The sequence below is a fragment of the Drosophila busckii genome, chromosome 3L, assembly GCF_011750605.1.
Source record: "Drosophila busckii strain San Diego stock center, stock number 13000-0081.31 chromosome 3L, ASM1175060v1, whole genome shotgun sequence".
NCBI lineage: Eukaryota > Metazoa > Arthropoda > Insecta > Diptera > Drosophilidae > Drosophila > Drosophila busckii.
In genome coordinates this window covers 3,464,862-3,489,856 of record NC_046606.1, presented here as the reverse complement: position 1 = coordinate 3,489,856, position 24,995 = coordinate 3,464,862, and the positions used below count along the sequence as shown (strand labels likewise).

The 24,995-nt window shown below is 37.3% G+C and overlaps 3 protein-coding genes across 3 annotated transcripts in view; 1 reads left to right on the top strand and 2 right to left on the bottom strand.

Moving 5' to 3' along the window:
- Positions 1–720: 720 nt before the first annotated feature.
- On the bottom strand, positions 721–1,492 carry LOC108599317 (enhancer of split malpha protein). The gene has a single exon (XM_017986120.1). The coding sequence runs from the start codon at positions 1,403–1,405 to the stop codon at positions 908–910; it is 498 nt and encodes a 165-aa protein (XP_017841609.1). The 5' UTR covers positions 1,406–1,492; the 3' UTR covers positions 721–907.
- Positions 1,493–16,460: 14,968 nt separating this feature from the next.
- Positions 16,461–16,685, top strand: LOC108598085 (BobA). The gene has a single exon (XM_017984698.1). It carries the CDS (start codon positions 16,461–16,463, stop codon positions 16,683–16,685), a length of 225 nt encoding a protein of 74 aa, XP_017840187.1.
- A 2,058-nt stretch (positions 16,686–18,743) lies between these two features.
- The window catches only part of LOC108601098 (echinoderm microtubule-associated protein-like CG42247), a 29,955-nt gene continuing 23,703 nt past the window's right edge, over positions 18,744–24,995 (bottom strand). The window contains exons 3-11 of the mRNA XM_017989013.2: positions 22,363–22,479; positions 21,838–22,226; positions 21,630–21,779; positions 21,404–21,575; positions 21,239–21,334; positions 20,776–21,174; positions 20,303–20,723; positions 19,837–20,233; positions 18,744–19,781 (exon numbers count right to left, since the gene is read on the bottom strand). Of these exons, the coding sequence (XP_017844502.1) occupies positions 19,628–19,781; positions 19,837–20,233; positions 20,303–20,723; positions 20,776–21,174; positions 21,239–21,334; positions 21,404–21,575; positions 21,630–21,779; positions 21,838–22,226; positions 22,363–22,479 (2,295 nt within the window). The 3' untranslated portion in view covers positions 18,744–19,627. The remainder of the gene's footprint in view (positions 19,782–19,836; positions 20,234–20,302; positions 20,724–20,775; positions 21,175–21,238; positions 21,335–21,403; positions 21,576–21,629; positions 21,780–21,837; positions 22,227–22,362; positions 22,480–24,995) is intronic.

Here is a 24,995-nt window from a genome sequence, read left to right as displayed (position 1 = left end):
AAGCTGTTTTTCCAAACCAATTTAAACAAAGTTAGGATATTTAATAGTACCTAAGGCTAACAACAAAATATATATACCTTAAAAATGTTAACAATATTAAATAATAAATGAACACCTTTCTGTTTTAAATCTGCAAAGCGCATAAATAATTTTATTACAAGAGTTTGTAAGTTAATTATGCAAAAACAATAAAAATGCATATTGTAAATGACTTAAATACTCTTGCGGTCAGCTTTGAACTTAATGCTTTTCTTCAGTTCCCATAAGCTTAGTTTATAGTTAAGCCAGCATAAAATGTGTTTAAAAATGGCGACTAATAAATGAATATAAGACATGCTTGGCATAAATGTTCAGTTAAAAAAAACTGAATATTATTTGATTATCTATCAATCAATAAAGGCTGTATTAATAGTAGGAAGGCAATGACAAAATTATGCAACAAATTACATTGATGCTGCCATAATGGTTTCCATATATAAAATTATTTTTTTTATATGTACATCATACTTGTAGTACGGCTCAAATTGTTTGTAAAGAAATGTAAGCAATCAGTAAACACAGCATCAAGTTTTTCGTTTTCTAGGTCTAAATATTTATTTATCTTAAAACTAAATTTTTACATGGAAGACAATGAATCTTATGAACTAAATTTACCTAACAAACAAACATGGAAGACAATGATTTTCGTACACTAAACTTACACCATAGAGAAGAAAGCTATAACTGCATCACAATAATTTACAAGCACAATTGCTAAATTGTCGTATGCTAGTCGGTTTTCTGTATGCTAATATCACCCTGAGATTACAATCGTGCCAAGTGAAGCATCCGTAGAGAGTATAGAGCATTCACTTGGTATTAAAGCTGACGTCAATGTAGCTGGCGCTGCGATTCTAAGTAGACTGGCTTAGGCCTGCACCCAGCGATCGAGACGCTCACGTTGCTGCAGTTCTTGCTGCTGCTGCTGCTGCTGCCGGCAAGCTGGCGCGTCGACTGAGGTCCAGAAGAAGGTGCCGTTGCTGGTGCGAGCGAAGTGGACTGGTATGAAGGTCTGATTGGAGTGAACGGGCACGATGCGCTGCTGTTGACCTTGCTGCACGATCATGGCTGCGTTGCTGGGGCACTGGCGCAGATCGTTGTAGAGTAGCTGCTCCAGTTGCTCGTTGGCCAGATTGTCACAGCTCACAATGGGATCTTTGCGCATATCCTCCAGCGATGAGTTGATCTCATTCTGTGATTGCACCTCGGCCAGAGTTTTGCGTAGCAACTGCTTCTTCTTCATGAGGCGCAGCAGTGGTTTGACAAGTTTTTTCAGATTCCGCATTGCCATTGTATGCTGATCTGATTTTGGCTGCATCAGGCTCATGCTGGTCTCGAACTTGTATTCCCGCGTAATGAAAGACATGTTGAACGATTTCAAATTGTTGTACACAAATTAAAACTGATGTGTGTGTGTGTGTGTTGCAACAGAAGAGACTTCTTGCCACGTTGCTGGTTGTTACTGTTCTGATCTTTCGCAAGCAGAGCGGCCTTTATATATGCTCAGTGCTCGCAGCGGTTGCTCTCCCAACGCTCCATGCGCTCTCATCGCGCAACCAATCAAAATGCGCCCAGCAGGCAGGTGGTTGCAACTCGAAGAGAGCAAGCGTGTGAGAGAGAGAGAGGGAGTCAATTGGTTGTGCATTCTCCAGATTTTTAAAGTGGATTTTTGGTTGGCATTTTTAGGTTTCACTTTGCTTTCTTGTTCCCTTGTCTCTCTCTCTCTCTCATTCGCTCCCTCGCTCAACTCTGGCTACCTGCTGTGCCTGAAATCCCTAAATCCCAATGCTGAAATTCCAAGTCTGACCCAAGCGGACAAGTCGATACTTGTCTGCAAATATCCGAACCCTAAGTGCAGAGGATTTTTAAAATTCGACACACTATCCCGAAATAGCTGGAACAGAGGCATGGCCAGGGGCGAGGGACGCGTACCGTTTTTATCTCGCTGGCAATCTCTCAGTTGGAAAATTCTACTTGTTTGTCATTTCATTGAGACAGCAGAGATATTTTACTGCCTTTTTCGGGATCGCATTCAACCTGTAGGTAGGCTGGGCAAAGTAACGTATTTTCCTGTGTACCGGATTTTATTTGAGTTGCGAAGGTTAGTCAATACATATTAGCGTGTACTTGGGATATGCCGCGTTGTCAGTTCGGCAGGTCCTTGCACAAATATTTTATACATGTATGTATGTATGTATGTGTGCGTTTGTTTGTAAAGATTTGTTTGTCATTGTTGTTTTTAGGAGCTCTCTGTTGATGCGTGAAAAATTTTCGACGCGGGTGATGCATGCTCAATCTTGAATTTTACTGGAATTTTGTCGGCACATTATTTTTTGAGCCTTCCTAATTGTTATTTGACCTTCACCCTTCGAACCATGAGCTCAAATTCTGTAACGGCTTTTTTATATATTTTTCAACTCTATGCGTATTTTGGTAAGTACGTGCTTACCCCTGCAGAGTTATTACAACCCAAGACTATCCGACATGCACAGACATGCATAAACATGCAAGATTCTTTGTCAGATTCTTAGGCCTTTGCTGATTCTTTTCACTTGTTTATTTGAATACGCACATCTAAAAATATTTTAAGTCAAGCAAGCTATTTTTAAATATTTTAGAAAATTATTCAAAATTACTTTAAGTTTTTGTAAGCCAAAAGTTGTACATGTTTTTAAAATTTATTTAAAAAATAATTAAAGCAAAATCATATACATAAATTAAATACAACGTTTATATGGAATATTGTGCAATCAAACTAATTAGGTTTGTCAAGAAAATGTTTTCGTTTGAAGAAAAACTAACTAAGATTTTCCACTGTCTTTGAAATGCAGCTATGATATTTATTAATTTGTTAACAATATAAAAAAAATATCAAAATTATAGTAAAAACAAAATTGTTATAGCCAGGAAATACAAGTCTAACTACTTAAAACAAACAATTTTTTTTAATTTGCGTAATATACTGAAGCTGATGAACTATCAAGAACACTTAATTAAGCTCAATATGTAGCATAATTAATAGGAACTTAATCAATTAATGATTATTTAAGCCTGTCTTACATCTGAAATGAATCCATTTGTCGTACATATATCTTCTGATTTGCATTTAAATTAGTGTTTATCCTTAACATAAAACCATATGAGTAGTGCATTTTAGGTTTATACTACTATTAATTACATAATAATTAATTTTAATTACAAAAGAATTTCGCAATATTACTCAAGCACTTTTTATTAAACTTTTAGTTGCATCAGGGACACAAATAAATTCATCTGAATCTTAAATGGGAGTTGCCGCTGCTCATAAAAGTAAGAATAATAAAATTTTCGCTACATACTTGAAGTATTCAAAGGTATTTTCTATACATATTTATCCACAATTCAATGTACGAAATATATTTTTAGCTATCCCACAAAACGAGCATGTTCAAACATGATCTCTCTGATTTCAGTGCGACGACGCCTACGCTCTTATTATTATTTTTTTTTTTTTTAAGAAAAAAAGGGCAAGTTTTTAAAGTGAGTTCCTTTTTCGCTTATCTGCCAACATCATCAAGCCATCTCGGTGGCGATATCTTTTCATTGGCATTCAACTAATGGCAGTTATCCCTTCTGTCTGGAGTTGCATTCGTTTTAGGTCATTTTAGGGTTCGTTTCATCAAATCCTCTTTTATCTTTTTTATGTGTTTGGTGTTTTTACCTGCAGTGACTTGGACCCGACCCATGCACGTGTGTGACCTAGTGCCAGTAAATCCAAAAATAAACAATTGTAACGGCCAAACAAAATTTTTTTCCTTTTTTTTTGATTTGTTAGAGGCATACTCGTAACTATTACAATGTAACCGAAAATTCATTTCCAATGCAGCGTAATTTTAGCCTTCCGGAAAAGGGATTAAAGTTCTATTGTCCAGCGGTTTTTTGGGGAAATAGTCTGCATAAATTCTATTTAATTTAAACATACATACATAAATATGTATTAGATTCGGATAGACAGTAAAGCAACTGATCGTAAAATTAAAGCAATGATTAATGTTGTGCCCACAACAAAATGAAGCAGAATAAAATTTGTGTGCTCAGGGCTTTCTTAAAGCTACAGAGATTAAGATAAATAATTATTCGGAAACTTTAAAAGCATATTTTAATAAATCGTATTGTTTATCAAAATAATTATTTATTATACACACAAGGGCATAAAAAGCATTAATACCTAAGAAAGGAAAAAATTAAAAAACAAACAAGTTGCTTAATTTTTTAATTTTTACATAAACTAAGTTACTATCCTGCAAATGTTATAATCTATAAGTTTAATATTTTTGTGTGCATAATTTTTTGCTACAGCAACAAATGCGTTTAATTCAAAAAGTTAGTTATGCATTTAACGCAAACTGCAAGAAATTTATGCACAAAATCAACGAAATCGCCGTTCTATGATTCCTGTCACATATAATTATTTGACTGAAGTATAATAAATTTAAAATACATATAATTTATTTAAGAAATGTTTTCTTTTTGCTGGAATGCTAGCATTCCTTGAAGCATAATCATACATCTCTTTGCACACACGTGCATTTCTTGAAGGTGTTTGAAAATAAATTACATTTATGGTACGGATGCAAGTCAGGTTGACGTTTATGTAGTTACCGTGTCTATTGTTTGACAATTCCCAAATGAGGCAAGTGTAAAAAATCGCGCTACACAAACTGCAATTTCTGAAGAATTCGTTGAGGTTCTGAGAATGTCAAAGAAGTAGGAAGACCTATGTACGTGCTCTGGCGCCGGCGTCCTGCTGATTGGTTTGCCTAATCGACAAAACGTCTACGGGGTTGTGTCTACCTGTCCCAATGGCAAAGTGTCACCTGAGGAATACAAAATCTTTTTATACAAAAAGTAAATGGCGTAACATAATTAACAATTTTTCTGATTGTATAGTATGTATGTGCTTGGCAATCTAAGAAGTTCGAGTACCTTATGCATAGTAAATATTCTAATTAGTTAAGCTGCAGCTGAAAACTCAATTGACATAATGTGAGGCCTAAAAGCGGAATCGTGTATACTTTGTCATGCTCGTTAGTTTATCGGGCACTCTCATTTGCATGCATTGAGATTGTTGAAATCTAAAAGTACTTTGAGTGCGATTTGCTGCGGCTTTTCTGTTTCTAAATGCACATGTAGTATGTAAGTCTCGTTTTACAAACCGATAAGATATATGTAAGCATATGGGATAGTTTTCATTGCTGATTAGTAAAGATTATAGAGCATGGTAAACACTTGCGCCTGCAGTTTGACAAAATGAAAAATGCGCTGCACTTGAAACGGTTGAGCGCAGATACCGATAGACACTGTATACCGATGCGATTTGGAATGCCATTCAGTTTCCATTTAGTGGCATTTAATTTTAAAGTGATGCTCTTTGTCGTCTGGGGTTGTTGGGGCTTGCACTTGAGCATTAAAACACAACATGTTGTTGTCAAATATAACAGCGGTCGGGACACCATAACCAAACCATACCTCGGTTATCCTAGTCCTGTTTCATGCCGTAATTTGATATGCACGAAGGCAGTTTTTCTTCAATCTGTCGCCGAGCTCAGATATCCTAATTGTCAAGTGTTGCCTAGCACCATTAACAAGGATACGCAGAGCTGCTCCTTTTACGCTGCCGATTTGTTAATTTTATTTGATAGTTATAAAAGAAAGTACCAGGCGATATCAACAATATCTCCAAGCAGGCAAGCCTTCGGTTAAAAAAGAAACAAATTTACACCAAATTGTGCGTTGGCATTTTATGTTTAAAATTTCTAGCGTGTCGGTCACTTTCCTTTGTGAACACGTGTGCAATGGGTCTTCTTCTTTTTGAGTTTTATTTATTTCTGATCCTGAGCTCGGAGCATGTCCCCTGCGGTGTTTGCTGCTGTGTTTTATTGATTTGGGTTTTCTCATTGTTCAGTCTCTGACAGTTTTCGGCGCTGTGTGCGTTCGTCTGTGTGTATATATTTTTATATATACACATGTGCATGTATTTGTAATGATATATAAGTAGTGTGTGTACATAGGATTATATGACACGTACATTGATTGGGGCATTTGAAATATTAGGAGTAGTTGCATTTTTTGTTGCCTCACTGCTTAGAACTGTTTACAAGTAATTTTTCTTGAATTTAGAGCTCATAACATTTATGCATTTGAAAAATTGATGTGTAACATTGATCACTATGAAATATGATGAGTTTCGTTTGCTCTCTCAATTGAGATAACTTGTTGAGCAACACATAATTTTCCTCTTCAAGATATAGCTAGGAATAATTAATCATATTTAATATAAAATGCCTATTGGAATTTCCAAATATATTTGTTGGTATATACGGTTAATATTTATATGTAAGTAATATATAAAAAATATATATCATAATTAATAAAAGTATAAATTCTTTTGACTACAAATCCATTGCAAGGTTGCAGTTAGTATTATCTTAGCTTTACTTCTTAATAGATATGTATATTTTTGTTATATATAATATTTTGTTATAATAAATATTAAAGCCTATGCATTTGCCATTTAAGTCGTTTTATTGTAGACTTAAATGCAATTAATGTGCCTTAGCTTTTCATAAGCATACAAAATGCAGCTGAGCGAATTAATTAATTATTAATAATGTAATACACGTTGTAAACTAATTATACGCGGCTAAATAAATTAAATTGTATGATAATTAATTATGCATTTGTTTTATATTAATTGTACTAACTTGTAGTAAGAGAAATGTTTTTAGAGCATTAATAAACATAAGTAAATATTTTGCAGTATATAGAGCAATTTGCTGGCTCTGTTAGCTGACATTTTATTTAGTTGCTAATACAGGATAACAGCTTATTTGTTGCTTTAACAATGCATTTTATATGAATTTGTTTCCACACATGCGCACATAGATGCATAGAAATTAGAACTATACAATTATAGATGAATGCCCACAAGTTGGCCACTGGCTGAATGCCACAAGAGAATAAAAAATTAAATGAGAAATGCTTCAAAATTAGTTATTGTGTCGATGAAATAGCAAATAACAAGATCTTGTTTTTCAATTTTCTAAAGAGAGATCCCAGTAAGCAGCGCTGGAGGGGCAATTTAAAAGATTATCACGTTAGGTTTTTGCTTATGTGTGTTTTTATCGCTGCTGCAAAAAGGCATTTAAAACGAAATAGGGACTTTGTTCGTTTGGCTTTGTGTAAACATGCGTAGCATTAGTAGATTTCTTTTTGATCCTGTCGTGGTTCGTATATGGTTGAGTAGGCCATTATTTGGTATCCTCAGTCAATGTTATTCAGCAGAAAAAGAGAAAAAATCGTTTGTGAACCTTTTTGACGCTGTAAATTCGAAATGGTCCAGCACCAAATTAGAGCTCGTTAAAAGGCACACTTTTGTCTGCTCGCCTTCTTTGGCAGCAGCAGAGTAATCCCCTGTGTACGACACGAACGGATCGCGTTTCAACAGATTCTACTGCAGCTCCTACCAGCATTGCTGTTGTTGCCTATTAATAAGCCTGGTGGTTGGTGGCTGGTGACAACACGTGAATCTCCATGACGTCTCTCTCACCATAGTGGCCCTACCTACCTCCAACCTACCAATGTACAAAGGGCACCAAAAACATTGACAATTTCGAAAAAAAATCTGTTTACAAATATTTTCAAAGCGAGCAAAACAATATACCAGCCCAACTATTGTATTGTATGCATGACTTTCTGAACTACTATCTGCCCCCGTTGTTTCTTTTTCCGCTACGCTTTCCAGAAACTCACAAATACATATTGCTACATGTACATAATGTAACTGAGTATGACAACATAAATAAATACATTAAATAATTTATCTGCAGCCAAACAGACATGTCACTGAAGTCACCAACATTCACTAATTAATCCTGTAGATCGCTTGGTTTGCGTGATCAAAATAGCAAAAGCATTAAGTTAAGCTGCCACTTCTTTATTTTTTAAAAAATTTGTAAGTTTATAGAAAGCTTGTAGAAGTAATTGCAAAATTAATACTATTCAAACTATTTTTTAAATAATCACTATATCGTTATAAAATTCTTCTAAATTAGTCTATAATATTTTAAAATTGTGCTTAATTCAAAAAGCCTAAAAGTCGCTAAAATTAAATACATTCTTATATTTCTAGCTCACCTTATTAATATTTTATAATTTAATACAACACAAGAACTTTATTCTGATAATAAAGCTAGAAGTATATTAAATTTTTAAATAAACTCTATAGTATCAAAGGTTTCAATATTCTTTAATTACAAAATATTTCAAGCATTGATAACAAATTATTTTTATAGTGGCATCCAAGCGAGAATAAATTTACAGAAATAAATAAAAATAAGTTATATATCTTAAATAATGTTTTTTATTGACTCTTACACAACTGAATTATATTTTTTGTAGCAATTTTATTTAAATATGCACAGCTGCAGTGCAATTGATTTAATATTTAGTAGTAATATTCTTTAAGATGTAATTTCATAATTTATATTTAATACTATCTAAATTCTATACTTTCCCAATTATGAGAAGCAAATGCTTATTTTTTTCTCTTTGGAAAATTGATGTGTGCGTGAAAGTAAAATATGCACTTAGAGCAGCATAATGATCATTAACATATGAGCAAATAAGTCTAGGGATTTGTTTTTCTTCTAGTCATCCACGCATACGAATTGATCTATTATAAGCAGTTTTGTGAGCTGCTTTGATATTTAAGCAAAATCAAAGGCGGATTTATGCCGTTTTTGAGTTAAGGCGGCAGCAAGAAAAACAACGCAAGCAATTTTCGAAACTTTTGTTTGAACACAATACTTGATAGATGTGTGCCATTGATAACAAATTTCATATGTAAAGGTTACTTAAAGGTCCTTATATGTTATTGTAAGAATTTGCTTCCCCTTCCTTGGAACGGAACAATAAAGAAACTCACTACAATACAAACACACATGAACAACCAACACGAAGGATCTTACAATATTCCTGGTCTACCACTAGCTCGGCTTACCACTGAGGGCAGATTTGTGTGAGTGTAAGTGTATTCGGGTGCTGTGTCATCTATGAGTATATGCTTAGGTAAGTAAAATCCCTATGAGCTCATTTGCCGGTTGCTTTTATTTATTTATTTTTTAAATGCATGAATTCAATTGCAGCCATGTGTGTATTGGAATATTTGTAAATACTAATATTAGTATAGAGTTTATAAATAATAACACTATTTCTTTTATAAATAATCACATCTGTATATTTTCAAAGCAAACTGTCTGACTTGTTTGGTTGAATTAAAGTCAATAAGTTGGTTTACTATTGTTAACGTGTTTCTAATTTCTAAGCATTGTTAATAAGAGTGCGCATTAATAAAGGTATGGGTTATAAATCTGAGAACATTTTTTATTATCCGCATATATGAAATAAAAATGCATTGTAAATTGCTAGTAAGCATTAAAACATCTTTTGGAGTCTTCACTTTAAATACATATTTATAAATATATATTTAAATATATAAATATTTGAATGAATTAAGAGAATTCATCTATAGAGATAACACATGGCTGTGATACACTTAAAAGGCATTAAAAAAAATTTATATAAATGCATTCATATGTATATCACATTTGCGTATACTTGATTTGTGTGCTTAACGTGGGCATCATTCGCTTATAAGGGAGCGTCCAATAAACAATGTTCAATTTTGAATATTTGCCAGTAAAAACAGTTGTTAAGGCACGAAATTGTACGTCATTATTATAATTTGCTTAGATAGTGGCTAATAGAAATTAAATATTAATTATATGCAATAAATAATAAAATTGGATAACATTTGTATTCTATTTATATGTTTAACTTTCACTGAATAACAGTCGATTCTAAAGCGCTTTTCTTGTTAGTTTCTATTTCTAAATTAAAAACACCTATTTAATTGGCTAAGCACAATTATTAATATTATTAATTATATAATTGCAGCCTCCACGGTTTGACTCTAAGTATCTGACTTAAAGCCTTAAAATTTGTTTTACTTTATGTTTAAACTTATTTTGATGATTGATTACATAATGACAATTTTAATTAAAATTATTTATCATTTAAATGATAAGCCGCTTATATCTACATATGTATGTGTACATATGACTTTTATCAGTTTTATAGTGAATTATGAGAGGGCACTACTTTTGTCTCAAGCAGTTTTATTGAGCATCATACGCAGCTTTGTATGTTGGATATATGAAATATTTAGTTAATGGCTTTTTTTAAGTAACAACAATGTCCCCGGATGTGTGATTGTAATGTGTGCTTCATGTGCAGGGCATATGCGTGTAATACAATTTATGGAATGTTAGAAAGAGGAAGGCTATAGTTAGTTTCCATATGCGGGAAGTCTCATTGTCGAAGAGCAGACCAATGACAATAGTAGTTAAAGCAGAAGCGTTGCAAAAATCAGAAAGAAAGAAAAACACAAAACTTTACTACCAACGCATTGAGAATGAATGTCATTGAATGTACTCAAAATGGACATTCGTTGCGCATGTGCAGACAAAATTCTATTGTGCCGCAGAGTGAATGGGAATGCCTACTCCAGCGACAATGGCCTAACACTCTTCAGATGAGTGTGACTGCCAGCGGTGGCCGGGGCAAAAGGAAATCTGGCCATTTAAACTATTGATGAGCACTCTTGCATAGCTCCGCTGGACTTCTAACAAATACGTTGCATTTTACATGCCAATTCAATATCTCGAAAGGAAGTGAGTGAGTAAATGCTTCAATCACAATAGACAAACTCGAAATCGAACTAAGCAGTTAGCGTGATATTTTGTCAATAGCCTTGACCAATTGCTGTGCGAAATTGTGCAGGCTAAAACAAACAACGCACCGGAAACCGAAGTACAGTCAGCATATAAAACTGTATATAAGAATTGCAAGATCGCCATGTTACATATTTTTAGTTGCATCGTTAATGCTGGGGTTTATCTTTGCCAAATGTCGAGACTGCTAATGGTCAGCATTTCTTTTGAAATAAAATGCCAGCATTTGCTTGTAATTTGAGCTCAGGTCTACTGTTTACCTTATCAGCAGCCAGGAATCTTGTAGAGCAAACAAAGCAGCAGACAAAAACTCTATAAATATTTGTGCAGAATGTCGACAACAAAGTATTAATCCAAGTTGGTCGCTGATCATTATCGCGCTCAGCCTAATCCATGCGACAAGTTGTGACAAAGGGACGAGAAGCCGTCAGTCTCAGCAGCTAATATTCAGATTGCACTTCAGATAAGGCTATGGGCATCAGTAGCTTAGCATGGCGTCGCGGCTGCTGCTGGCCACACTTATCTAAGAGATAGCAGCAGCGATTAGGCATCCCACTTAAATAACTGTTAGTATCTGATCACGATAGGGCCAATGTCACAGTTCACAATTCTCTAACCCAATTGGTTAACCAGATGAATTTATCTGCCATCACATGTGTCACATATGTGAACTTTGTTCTCCTATCGTCTGCAATCGTGGAAAATCTTATCAACGAACATGCAGCTATGAATGTACTAATTATAGATACAGCTATACGATTGCAAATGGTTTGTGTTGTGTTTTGTTAAATGTAATTACTGTTCAAGTTACCTATTTTCTACTGATTGTTTTTAAGAAATTGAGATTTTGCAAAAATGTTGTATCAATGTCTGGAAAATATTTTATTTATTCACTCTATGCTTATTTATACTCCCTATAGTTATTGGCGTCATAGTTACCAGTCAGCTCTACTCTACAATTGAAATGCTAGATTATTGTTTTATAGATATGTATATAGACAGACAGATAGCTTGGTTAACTATTTATTTATTTACTTAATGTTAACTCATTCTGAGTTAAAATTGTTTTAATAATTATATTACTGCTAGTTATTGGCTATTGGAGGCTATTAGTTAGTTTTAATTTCTATTTTACTATAATTTGTAAATTAACAAAATAAAATGATATTGCAGCGTTTTATTGTTAAAGCAATGAATTACAGTCTAAATGTATTTAACATATACATATATCGTATATAACTTATACGAATATAAACGTATATCTAGTGATCTGTCTAGCGAAAATTAAAGCTATGGCAATTTGGACAATCCCTAAATAATTATCTTATTATTATGTTGTGCATGCTTTATAATTAGCAAAGCGGAAACGAATAAGAAAATGCCTGTGTTATTCAAAAATAATTGCAAGCATTAATTATAACGATTCTAAAGATATAGTTACTGTTTATGAAATTTTACACCTAACTACTTTGTTATCCAAATACTTAGTTTAAGTAGGCGCCTTCAACGCTATCCACATCTGGCCATCTCGTTTGTAGCCTGATACCAATTACAAATTAAATGGAATGTTGCTGAATTTGTTGCTTTTCGTGCTGGTGCATGGACAAAAAATAGATGAAAACAATAATTGTGAGCAGAGATCAAAGGAACCAAAGCGAAGACCACCAAGCCAAATGAATTTTCCGCTTTGATCCTGCCGTATCGACGACCCAAATTGTAGTTGCTAATCACACCAGGTGACGGATGCGTCGGCTCGACAGAGGAGAGTACCGGGGCGGCGTACCCGAAGTGACAAGAGAATAGTTTTGAGGTGTCTCTTTTCGTACTATGCGCATTGTGAGAAAAGTAGCAGTTTGGCCTACCTTTGTGATTTGGGCTGTGCGTTAGTTTAAGGCTACGTGTTGCACCTCCGCTTGCGATGGGCTAAACAACTGTTAGACGCTCTTTGATTTGCTTTTAAAATGCCGTCAGCTAGGACCACCGGCAAAGTCTACGCTGGCCCTAAAACCTGCCTACAAAGTTAGTTAACTTTCACCAATGACTATAGTCTTTGATTTTACTTAGATCGAAGCAAAATGATCGAGCACTGGGCGGTATCTAACCACAGCTACTTACTTGTTAATTGGCTGCACCATATGTGCTTACAAAAATATGCTCCCAAATTATTTATTACATTTTAAAAATCATCTAGATCTACACGATTATTCACGCATCTCGGATTTTCTATCCCTAAACTCTATCCGTGTGCGGGTGTCTGCATGTATGTGTGCGTGTGTGTGTACGGCTGTATCCCATTTGAAACGGTTGATTGGCTTTCTAATAGGATCTATGTGGTGTGCGTTTTGCTAGAAAATTGATTCGTTGCACTTGGTTGCAATTCAATTATGAGTTCAGCACGTTGCACATGCGTCGACTTCGTTGCTCTGTTCTTTGTCGTTTGTTTGGTTTTGCCAATGTTCCAGGTGTTTGAGCAAGAAATTTCAATTTTTCCGCTGATATTATAGTCGCTTCAATTTATTCAATAAGTGATCAATTAATTGATCGAAACAAGTGAACTATCATTAGGTAGCTGAAATTAGTAATATAAATAATAATAATATAAAAAAATTTTAATATGTCATAGTCTTAACAATAATAATTTACATTTTTGTATATATATTTTTCTGAATTTCATTTAAATATTAAATGCAGCAAAAGGAATTTCTATATTTATAACATACTATAACGTACATGAATACAGCTTTCATTGAGCCTATTGATATCGCTTTAGCATGACAGATTATTCACACTTTAATTATAAATTTAAATATATCACACCTTGTTTAATTAACATATCTGCATGGCTATTGAAATTTAAATGTTATACTTATGAATTATTTCGCTTTTTAATCACATTGGCAAATTTAGTGCTAGCATATTTATACTTATTCAAAAGCAAATGAAAACAGTTATGAACAAGCGCTTATGGGTGAGAAAATTAAAGAGGAAGTTGAATATCATAGCATAGTTTTTAGCTTTGCTGAAACCACTAAGCTGTTGTATGCTTAGTGCTGAAACTTACATTTCAAGGCATAGCGCAGCAGACAAAGAATATAGACGGCAGTTAGCGATCAGGCGATATTACTAACAGCAGCTCTGATCTGTCAACAGAACTCAACTGCTGTCGCCTACTTAGGATCGAAGCTGCTTAATCAGCGCAGCTTCACGCTTTTCACGCTTATCAATTTTTATTACAAATTTGTTAAGTTGGCCTTGCATTTTTTGTTAACATTTATGTTAGTTTGATTGTTCAGCTTCCAAAAAATCTATAACTGGCTTCTTTTATATATTTTTTTTAAATTCTTCAACTACTAAATACAGTTTATATTTCGTTTAATGCCTTATTAGCAACAGATAATAAAAAATTGAATGCACCATAGTTCATTGCTATTAAAAATGAATACGCTGATAACATTTATATACGCCTCACATTTTCCTTAGCTATAACTTCAAGGGGCGTATTTTTAGGTGTATTAGAATTTTTACAATCCTATGATCTTCAATTTTTATTACACATTAATTAGTTTTATTATGCGCAGCTAATCTTTGCTATATGATATAGTAATCGCTGAATTTGTGGACAAATTTAGATAGGCGTTTAAATTACGATTTGCACAGTTGGCACGAGTGCGTAAACTTCGTTTTCTAACTTGAATACCTTACGATTTGTGCTGTGTACAGTTTTGCTTTGGTTTCTTTGCTACATGACACCGCAAAAGGCAAACGTTAACAATGTGGCATAGAAAACTGGAAGCAATACATCGCCACCCAGTTGGAACAAATTGATTATGTTTGTCAGGCGACAAAGTCGCCAGCAGACACATAGCGTAGCATCGATACGTGATCTTTGTACAATAATTAAGAATATGTAGGCTCATGCGTTGCAAATTGGAACATGAAACAATATGAGCCAGTTGGTAGTTGGCCGAGCTCGTACCCGTCGACAAAGGCGACGCTCTCTCTGCTCTCAAACCGTGCACAATGGTAGCCTAAGTAGAAAGGAGGTCCACACTTTGGGCATTCTTCTTTTTAGCGTGGGCGATGCCTACTCCGTCCTTGCGACTTTTGTCTGTGTGTGTTTCTTTGACAATTATGTATGAGTTTTATTTCTTAGAAATAAATGTCCGTTGAGTCAATTGGTTCCAAATCGTTGATATTGAATTGTATACAGAGTCGTTTCGTTTCAGCTGCTCTACACAAACTATTTCGCATTTTACGCTCATATTACTTTTAGTTTTTGCCTTTAAAGACGACTTGAGAGTTGGTTACGCGTATTTCATGGGAAATCAGAACTCATTCAGTAAGACACCGCGAAATTGCAATTTTCACGATAATTCTAATTTGCCTTCACCCACAATTGCTTAATTTGAAGACTATTCAAGGCACGTTGACAAATACATATAATATAATCTTACGAATAAGTGTGTGCAATTCAATAACAAAAGGTTTCAAGCATACTTCAGTTCGTTAGCTTAAAAATATCAATAAGGAGCAATGCTACATATTATACAATTTCTGTGGGAAATATTATTGCATTAAATTATTACTTTATATAAATAAAATCTTTAGTATATGAAGCATATATACTAATTTAATACTGTTTTTATTTATTAACATTATTTTATTATATTTTGAATTGTAAAATAATTTAAATGTAAACGATAATCATCTACCATTCTTTATTAGAAAATTTGTTTCAATCATACAATATGATTAATGAGTTGACCATTTATATGTTTACTTATAGAATCAACGCTTTATATAGTCTGCATACTATAAAGTCTATAAAAATTAGACATTGTCTTATTTTGTGTTTTGTTGTGCATATTAAATTATGAATAACGATAGCGTATATAAAATTAACATGCTCGTTTTTTGAAACGGAATAATTATTAATAGTTGGCGAAAAAATAACAAAACTAATTATGCATATATTATATAATTCTTTGTATAAGGATGAGCTATGTACTTATAAAAGAATGTTTTAATTTTATACTTTCTAATCTACTGCCCACAATCTCGATAGAATTGTAGCTAGTTTTTTAATATAATATTTTATAACTATTTCCTTATACAACATATGTCGAGCACTGCTAAGTTTAGTTAATACACTAGCAAGTATAATTTTAAAATTTTATTAATTATGATGGCCTAAAAATATTACACTTGTTAGGATATTAGCTTAATACTTGTATAATTTCTATATTTAAAAAGTGTGCAGCAAAAGGATTTTCTATATATTCCTTGCATGCAATTATTATGTTTGCAATGCGTCAATTACTTAATCCCAAACTGTTTGTCCAGGACCTGTCCATCAACGGTTACTTGCTTATGTATTCGGGGTGCATCGAAACCCACCCCTAACTGGCAGGTAAATGGTTTTACCTGCTCGAAGGAGACAATAGAGATTGCAACATTCTCTCGCAGCAGGGTGGTTGCAACATGGACGACTCGGAATGGTATAAAAAGCAGCAATTCCAGCACAGAGGCATCATTCTATCTTCAGTTCTCAAGTCGATCAGAACTATTCTCAACATTTAAAAAACCAAAATGGTTGTCGAAAACACTTACAATACCAACGCCGTCGTTTTGAGCGAAAAGACTTCGTTCACGGGTGCAGTTGTAAATCTCCGAAAATTGCTGAAAACGGTTAAGGCCATCTTCAAGCACACCAAGGCCAGCAACAATCCGAGCAATGAGATCACTGCCACTCACTCTTGCATGACGGAGGAGGAATACCAGAATTGGCTGAACGAGCAAGTGGAGGGCAAGTAAGCCCACAGCTCCCACACTGATGGTTTCCCAACAACGCTTTCAATATACTGTGATGTGACTGCGGCAGATTGCACGGTCGATAAAGCAGTTATCCGGCTTTAATTAATATCTGTGATGGCGAGAACACAAGACTGACAGCACTTTTAACATCGAAGCACTGTAAAGAGTGGCTCTTGCAATTTATTATTAAGTACATAATCATTGTCTTCCATTAGTTTAAGCACAACTTAGGTTTAATCATTGTCTTCCATGCTTGTTTGTCTAAATATAAAAATATCCTAACGGATAAAACAAAAAAAAAGAACATTCAGCTTTGTTATTTATATTTGAATTTCAGCAACATATCTGATATGCAATAAGGAATTGTTGCTCAAAGAGTGTAACTATTTATTTTTAATAATAGTTCAGTAACATAATTAGAGCAATTGGCTGCCTATTTTTGGTACATGCTAATGTTAAATAATAAATTGTGGTGATGCCAAAATGCAAACGCTAATAATAAATATACAAAATTATTAAATTGATATACAGTTTCTTAACGCAAATAACTTTAAACCGTTTTTATTTCATACACCAATAAGTAACAGCTAACAGCTGTGATTAAAGGATTTGCATGAAGCTTTAATTACGTTTTAGTTTAAGGAAACAATAATTTCCAAAACTATATAAAGTATCTTGCACAACTCTTATTATATAATTGATTTTAATTGATTTACGTATATGAGTATTAAATTTATGCAGTAACATTTTTTTTACGCAAGCAAAACTAAAATAAACACATTGAAATTATTTATATACTGAACTTATAAAATAAAAAGAATGTTAAATGATACAGCATATAACATTAACATGTTAAACAATTTTTAAAAGCCGCGCTACTTTTTGTGGAGCTGCTAACCGCTTCGAAATTTGTCAGCAGTGCTGCCACTTTAAAATGGCTACATTGTTGCTTATGCTGTATGTTATCGATATGTTAAAACACGAGTTTGGGTTTGGCGCCATAAAGGACTATTTGAAAAAGGCCAGCCGCTTTGCCTTTTAGTTTAGTTATTATAGACTAAATTGATTAAACTTGATATTGAAGTAAATAAGTAAATTTATTGGACTTACGTATTATTCAACAGCCCATGCACTACAGACGTGACCTCGTTTGTTGCCGCCTTACTCCCACACAATGCAATTGCTTGTGCTCTCATGATAGTCGCTCATATGCAAGTTCGCTCATTGAGTTTTACCTATAATTACTCTGGCAGCTTGTTTACCCGCCAACAGCCTTGGCACGACTGACGTAGCTTCGTTCATGATACAATAATATTATATATATTATTATATATATATAATTATTGTATCATGGCTTCGCTTGTGGTCTTGTACGCTTTACTCCCCAGATGTAAGTCTCTTGCGCTCTGCTGCTCTTCGCTTATTTGCAAGTTCGCTCCCTGTTTCTTTCTTTGTGACTAATCGCCCGATCGCTCTGCTCACTGTGCTGCTCTGGCTAAGCGAGAGCGTCGCCGCTTTCTTGTTTATTTGGCGCCCATTCACGACTGACGTGGCCTCGCTTGCCGCCTTAAATGCCTTACTCCAACACATATAAGTCGCTCGTGCTCTTCGCTCATTTGCAAGTTCGCTCTCTCAGTCATTTGATTGCATGCGCGCGATCGCTCTGCTCTCTATGCTGCTCCGACAGAACGAGAGCATCGGCGCTTTCTTGTTTAGTTGTCGCTTAATGTGGCATCGTAGCAGCACAGCGAGCAGAGCGATCGAGCGCATACAAACAAAAGACTCAAAGAGCGAACTTGCATATGAGCGAAGCAGAGCGCAGGCAACTTACATGGGAGTAAGGCGAGGAAGGCAGCAAGCGATGCTTGTCAGAGTAATAATAGGTAATTTCAATAAATAACTTCTATTTAAACATAAAGAGCACTGAGGACTGTAGAGTAGCATGATTATAAATATAAAGCTTCATTTAAATAAAAGCCATTGTGTTGGGCTTGTTAAAACGGGTTATTTATTTCAACGCTTACATATTAAAAATTGCATTAACAATACATATTGGATATATGTAATTTATGTATGTATGTATAAGTAATTTGTTTATATACTCGCTTTGTAAATGAGTATAGGGTATAAGTGCACTTAGTTTCTTCGTAATTCATGTGTCCTGTGGGTGTCTCGGTTACTTTGTGTCTAACCGCAGTAGTTGAAAAAGATCAGCGCACTCGTAATTGGAAGATGTTTGGTTTGTTTCGTTTTGTTTTGTTTGTTCGTAATCATTTTATGTAGATTTGTATGTATGTATATTTCATGGAAAGTAGTGAGGATTTGAATGCATATTGTTTACAAAATGGTTACAGTTATCCACCAGTGGCATTTAAGTCTGTCTGTTAGTTTTCAACAAAATCTGGAAGTATCTATCAACCAAAATACAAAATGCAAATGCGAATCGCAATGCAAACGGAAGATTCATCTTGTGGAAGCCAAAATTTGGTGCAATGCAAATCGCATAGGCGGACAAAGGATAATTTATTTATGTTATGTACTTGTACTTGGTTCTAGCTTGCGAATTTCTCTTGCTAAACTTCACTTCAAGTGTGTAAAAAATTTCAATTGCGATTTCAATATCAAATTGTCGTTATCGTTATCGTTTGTTTAGCTTAAATTTGTTTAGATTTATAAATTGTGCAATTATCTAATTTGTTATAAAAAACCAATGGAATGCTGGCCAATTGTAATGGTGCTCCAAAAATTTTGCAAGCGTAGCCGCCGCACACACTTCAAATGCAATCAATACACGGGACTGCTCAACTGATAGTTTACTGATAGTCGACGGAGTCGCTGTCCAGCACCGTTGAGGACACCTGCGAGAAGCGTCGATGCCAATAGTCCGCGTAGCTCGATTCGTTGTGTGCAGCAGCCGCGGGGCGCCACGGTGGCCATTTCAGCTATTCCTCAACAATGTCCCACACCATAAGCGAAGCGTCTGTGCCGCCCACGGTGATGAGTGTGTGATCTCCGCACAAGAAGCGCGCGCAGGCGAGCATGCCCGAGTACACTTTGCTCTCATGGAACTCGGCGCGCGGCGAGATGCAAGGATATCTGCAGGGGAATTAAATGAGTACTTTGACTAGTTGAATTTGTGGCTGGCGCTTACCTAAACAAACGCAAGTAGCCTTCGGCATCACCGGAGGCAAGCATATCATGAGCGGCGGAGCGACTGCAGGTGGCAACGATGGTGTTGTTGCTGGTGTAGTAGCGATTGCTCCACTGGCCGGCGACCAGGAAGCCCACAGTGCAATTGTTGCTCAGCCACTTGACATCCTTCATGGCAATGGGACTGCGCTCGGGCGACAAGGACTTGGCATCCCAGAATAGCAAATCAAAGTCAATGGTCACGGTCTGCACAAAGTTGCCGTCCATGCTCCAATCCAAATGGGTGAGCGGCTGCGAGCCGCGTATCTTGTTCACTTTCTTATAGGAGAAGCCATCGCGTGATACGCGGAACAAATAGATGCTGCCGTTCTGCGAGCCCATGGCAATCATGTCGCCCACTGAGCGAAAGAGAGATGAACACGTGAGTGAGCGTGAGCGGCACAGGCCAAGGCTAACTGACTACTTACCCTGATTGTAGGACACACAGTTGAGGGGTGAGCCGCAGACGCGCAGCGTCAACATCACCGCTCCGTTGTCACAGTTGATGACCAGCAAGTGGCCCTCAGTGCTGCCAGCAGCCAGAGCCGTGCCAAACGGATGAAAGGCCAGCGCCACGCACTCGTAGCCCGTCTGTATGGTCCAAATGAGTTTGTTTTTGCGCCAGAGCGCCACATGCTTGTCATGCCCAGCCGTGGCATAGAGCTCATCCTCCGGATGCGCTGCCAGACCCCACAACTGCCGCCCATGGCCGAACACCACTTGTGTAAAGCGACGCTGCAGCGAGCCCTCCAAGATGTTGTTGCGCGTTGTGCCCACATAGATGTTGCCATCGTTGCGACCAGGTCGCTGCGGATAAATTGTTCTAACGCCGCCAGCAGCTTCCGGTAACTGCAATGCAATATTTGATTAGCTCCAGCTCTAGTGCTAGTGGCCTCATTACCTTTGTATCCGCAATCTTCTTGTAGTTCTGCAGCGAATCCCAAGCGGCAATCTTGCGATCCTTCTCGCCGCCAGAGAGCAACGTGCCCTCGCCCAACATAATGAGGCAGCCAATGCCCTTGTTGTGCGCCTCGAACTCCGTGCGCACAAAGTACGCGCCATCCGAATCGACCGAATAGATGGTAATGAAGCCATCCGAGTCGGCAGTGATGACATCGCCGTCCGGCTCGAACTGCACGCTGGTCACATGCGAGCGCGACGGCTGCTTCACAATGTCCGTGCGCTCAAAGAAGCCATCCTTGCGGCGATGCCAGAAGGCCAAATGCCCGCGTCCATGCGTAATAATTAAATTATCGTCCAGCGGATGAAACGCTGCGCCGGACAGTCCCTCCTGCAGTGTCTGCAAGCCAAGCGTATAACATAAACAATGTGCAATTAAATTTAATGCGTATTTAAATGCTTACGGCCACTTTGCCCAGCAGATGACCCCACTGCCATTGCCAGACAGACAAGATGCTCTCGCGTCCGCTGTCGACGGCCAAAATGTAACTGCCGCCATTCTGTAAGAGAGAGTGAAAGAGAGAGTGAGTGAGTGCAAGTGAGCGCGCGCATTAGGGAGTTTGTTCTACCAGCTGCGAGAATGCGACGGCGGTAACGCCCGTGTCCAGCTCGCCCATGCCAAACACGTAGAGCGTCTGCAGCGATTCGGTGCTCCAGATGCGCACATGCGCCTGCGACTTGCGATCACGTCCAGCCTTCTGACCCGAAGCCACCAGCTCACGTGACGGATGCACATCCATGCTGTGTATGAAATAATTAAGCGAAGCTAACTCAAGCTTTGGGCATAGAACTTACCACATAATGTCCTCGGTGTGGCCTATGTAGTGACGCTGCGCGTCCTCATCGCGATCGAACAGCACAGCCACTGCGGCCACATAGTAGAGCAGCTCACCCGTTGGCAGCACCCAAAGATTGCGACGAGCATCGATGCCGCGATAGCCGTGACTGCAAAACAAATGATGAGCAGAGCTGATGTTGATGGAGCTGGGGAGCTGCTACTTACACCCATTGGAGCTGCAGCTTTTTGTCTGGCGGTGAGTTGTCCGCCGGCGCATGATGCACTGGCGGATAGAAGGTGCGACGCAGTCCACGTATGGTAACCTTAGTGGGCTCCTCCTTCATAATGTCCAGCATGGTGTACTCGCCATTGGGGCGCAGTATTTCGCTCTCCGGCGCGTACAGAATTCGTGGACGACTCTTGCTGCGCGGCCGTGTGCCACGCAGCGGCACCTTCGGCAGCTCCTCCGTGGGCAGTATGGGCGCGGCTGCCACCACCGAGGGGCGCGAGCGTGAGCGCCGTATGGGTGAGCCGGCAATCAAAGCTGTGCCCGTGGCCAGGTAGAAAGTGTCCACGTCGGCAAACTCGTTGCGCAGCTGTGAAAAACTGCGCACCTGCCAAATGCAAAAGAAAGTGGCAAAATAAATGTTAATGCCTTGCTTGCTTAGCTGCCAATTGATTTATGTGCGTCTTTTATTAATTGAGTTATTTTGCAAAGGCATTGGGGGGTGGGGGGGTGGTCCACTTTACCTCCTGGCCGGTGCCCGTGTACATTTTCTTGGCGCCATTAATTTTCAACACTTGACCCAAATCCTCGAGCACTTCCTCAAACGGCTGCGACGTGCGTAGGTTCAGCAGAACGCGACACTGCAAAGTAGCGAACATTTCAGTGAGTAAAAGTGAGTGGTGAAAAAACACATGACGCGTAACTACATTTTGTATGTACTCAGCAATTAGTGCGCGAATTATTATCGCACACACACACACGCACACATTTGTTAGTCAATGGTTGGACGCGTTGACTTTTCAACATTTTGTGGCAGCGACAAAAATTTAGTTGTGGCACGCAACTTCCGTTACTTTTGGCCATGACTCTTCAGCAGTGGAGCAACAAATATTTATAATTATACGCTCACCGTTGCGTGTGTGTGTGTGTGTGTGTATATCAAATATATAAGTAGTACATAAGCATATAGAAGTTTTTATGCGCCGAGGCTGTGACCCACTTTGCGTTTTATTTCAGCGCTTAATATTATTATTTGCTGCCAGCGGCAGAGGTTAGAGCTAGTGGCTTTGCTTGGCTTAGTTGGTGGGTTGGGTGGTGCTGCTGCTTTTTGCCAGCATTGTTTGCCAGCTACTTGTGCTTGCCATACTTCATTTTTGTTATTGTTGTTGTTGTTGCACTTAAGCATTTGCGCCCTCATAATTGGATGTACTCCCCCCACTCACCACCCACCCACTCCCAGCGTGCTGTTTGATTCGCATTGTTGCATTTGTTGACCAGTCTGACTGTCTGTCTGCCTGACGCGCTTTAGCTTTGCGCCCTTGAGTGCGCCACTCGAGCTGCTGAGCTGCTGCGCGTCTAACGACCTTGAAGCTCTGGGCGTAAGCGCGTGCTATTCACGCGTATCCTGCCACGCATCCTGCCTGCCCACCACTCTCAACTTAAAGCAGCTGGCATAAAGTTTATCTGGTTTAATCCTTGCGACAATTGCGGACAGCACAAAACTTTAGCCGTCTGCATGAATAACGCTTAATTTATGTATTTAGTTTGTCCTGCTGCAAAGGCGTTGCTCCTAGTCCTAGTCCTTTCTATGTATGCCTGTCTGTCTGTCTGTTCGTCTGCAGTCTAATATTTAATTTGGTCGCAAGTTTATTGAAAAACTGCATTTTTATTTTCCCCACATAGTTTTGCAATTTTAATTTCAGAGCTCTTCAAATGTTTTTGTGGCTAAGGCTGAGCTGGGCAAGCAACTAATTTATGCTCTATATGAAATACAAAAGGGGGTGCTTATATATTTTTAGCATAGTGTACAACAAAATTGATTATTTATTTACAGCAGTGAAAGCAGAAAATGCTCAAATAAATTTTACAAATAATAAGATGCACAAAAAATGTAAAAATGTTAAAAATAATTTTTACATTTTATGTTAAAAATAATATTGACATTTTTTGTGCATTTTATTATTTATAAAATTGATTAATTTAAAATAATTTTTAAATTTTTTGTGCATTTTATTATTTAGAAATATATATGAATTTAATATAGTTTAGCAGCAAATGTCTTAAGTAACTTTTCACTCAACTAAAATCAATTTACCCGCTTAACTATTTCTACAGGGTATAACTGCAAGTCAAGTGTAATTCAAACAGCACAAATAAAAGCAAGAATTTGAATATTAACTTTTAAGAAAATAGCCAAGTGCGTTTGCAGCATATAAAAAGTTTTAATAATATATTTTCTATATATTTGGCAATGCTTGAGAATTCAAGTGGAGCAAGATTTATATTTTTTTTTGATAACTTGCGGCCATTAGTTATGAAAATTTGTTTAACTTTGTGCGAAGGTCTTGGGCTAAGGGAAAGCGTAAGTGGGCGTGGCTAGCTATAAATAATAGTAACGTATATGCTTATATTTGGGGCTATCTGGAAAAGGTTTTTAAATTGTTGCCCCAAGGCACGAAACTTGCCCCAGCCTAACTGCCATATGCAAAGAGCGTTGGCGACTGTTGTGTTCTCAAATTTTATGGTCATCAATTTGATTTAGATACGTTTGGCCAGCTGGACTTAATGGGCCCAACGCTGGACTGGACGCTAGACTGGACGCTGGCCACGCTGCTATTAATCACAATTTACTGATTGTTTATCAAATGGCAAACACCTGAGCGTTTGACTAAAGCCAATTGCTTTACTTTGGCTGTGGCTGTGCGGCACGAACTTTGGCTAATTGACAGGCCAACGCAATGCCAAGTGCACTTTAACAGCATTTGTCAGTGTTTTGGGCCCAAACAATATGCAAGGCAAACATGTTGGCTGCTCATCGTTATGCAAACTTGGCTTAATTTATGTATGCCTCAATTCCACTTACTGCACATGTGTGTTTGCGTATGTGTAAGCTTTCAATTTGTGTACACACGCACACACTGATAGCTGTGTGCAGCTGCGCTCAAGATGGCTGCTGACGTCTACAGTAAAAACAAATATAATTATGTACGCAAATAATTACATTACGTTTGCCCGAGCTCCAATCACGTGACCCCAAACAAATGGCATTTGTTAAGCCAATTACGTGCAATTTTGTGTGCTGCAGCAGCAGCAGCTGCCAAAAGCAAGCAGTGCACATATGGCGTATACGTAATATTTATATATGCAGCTTGTATAT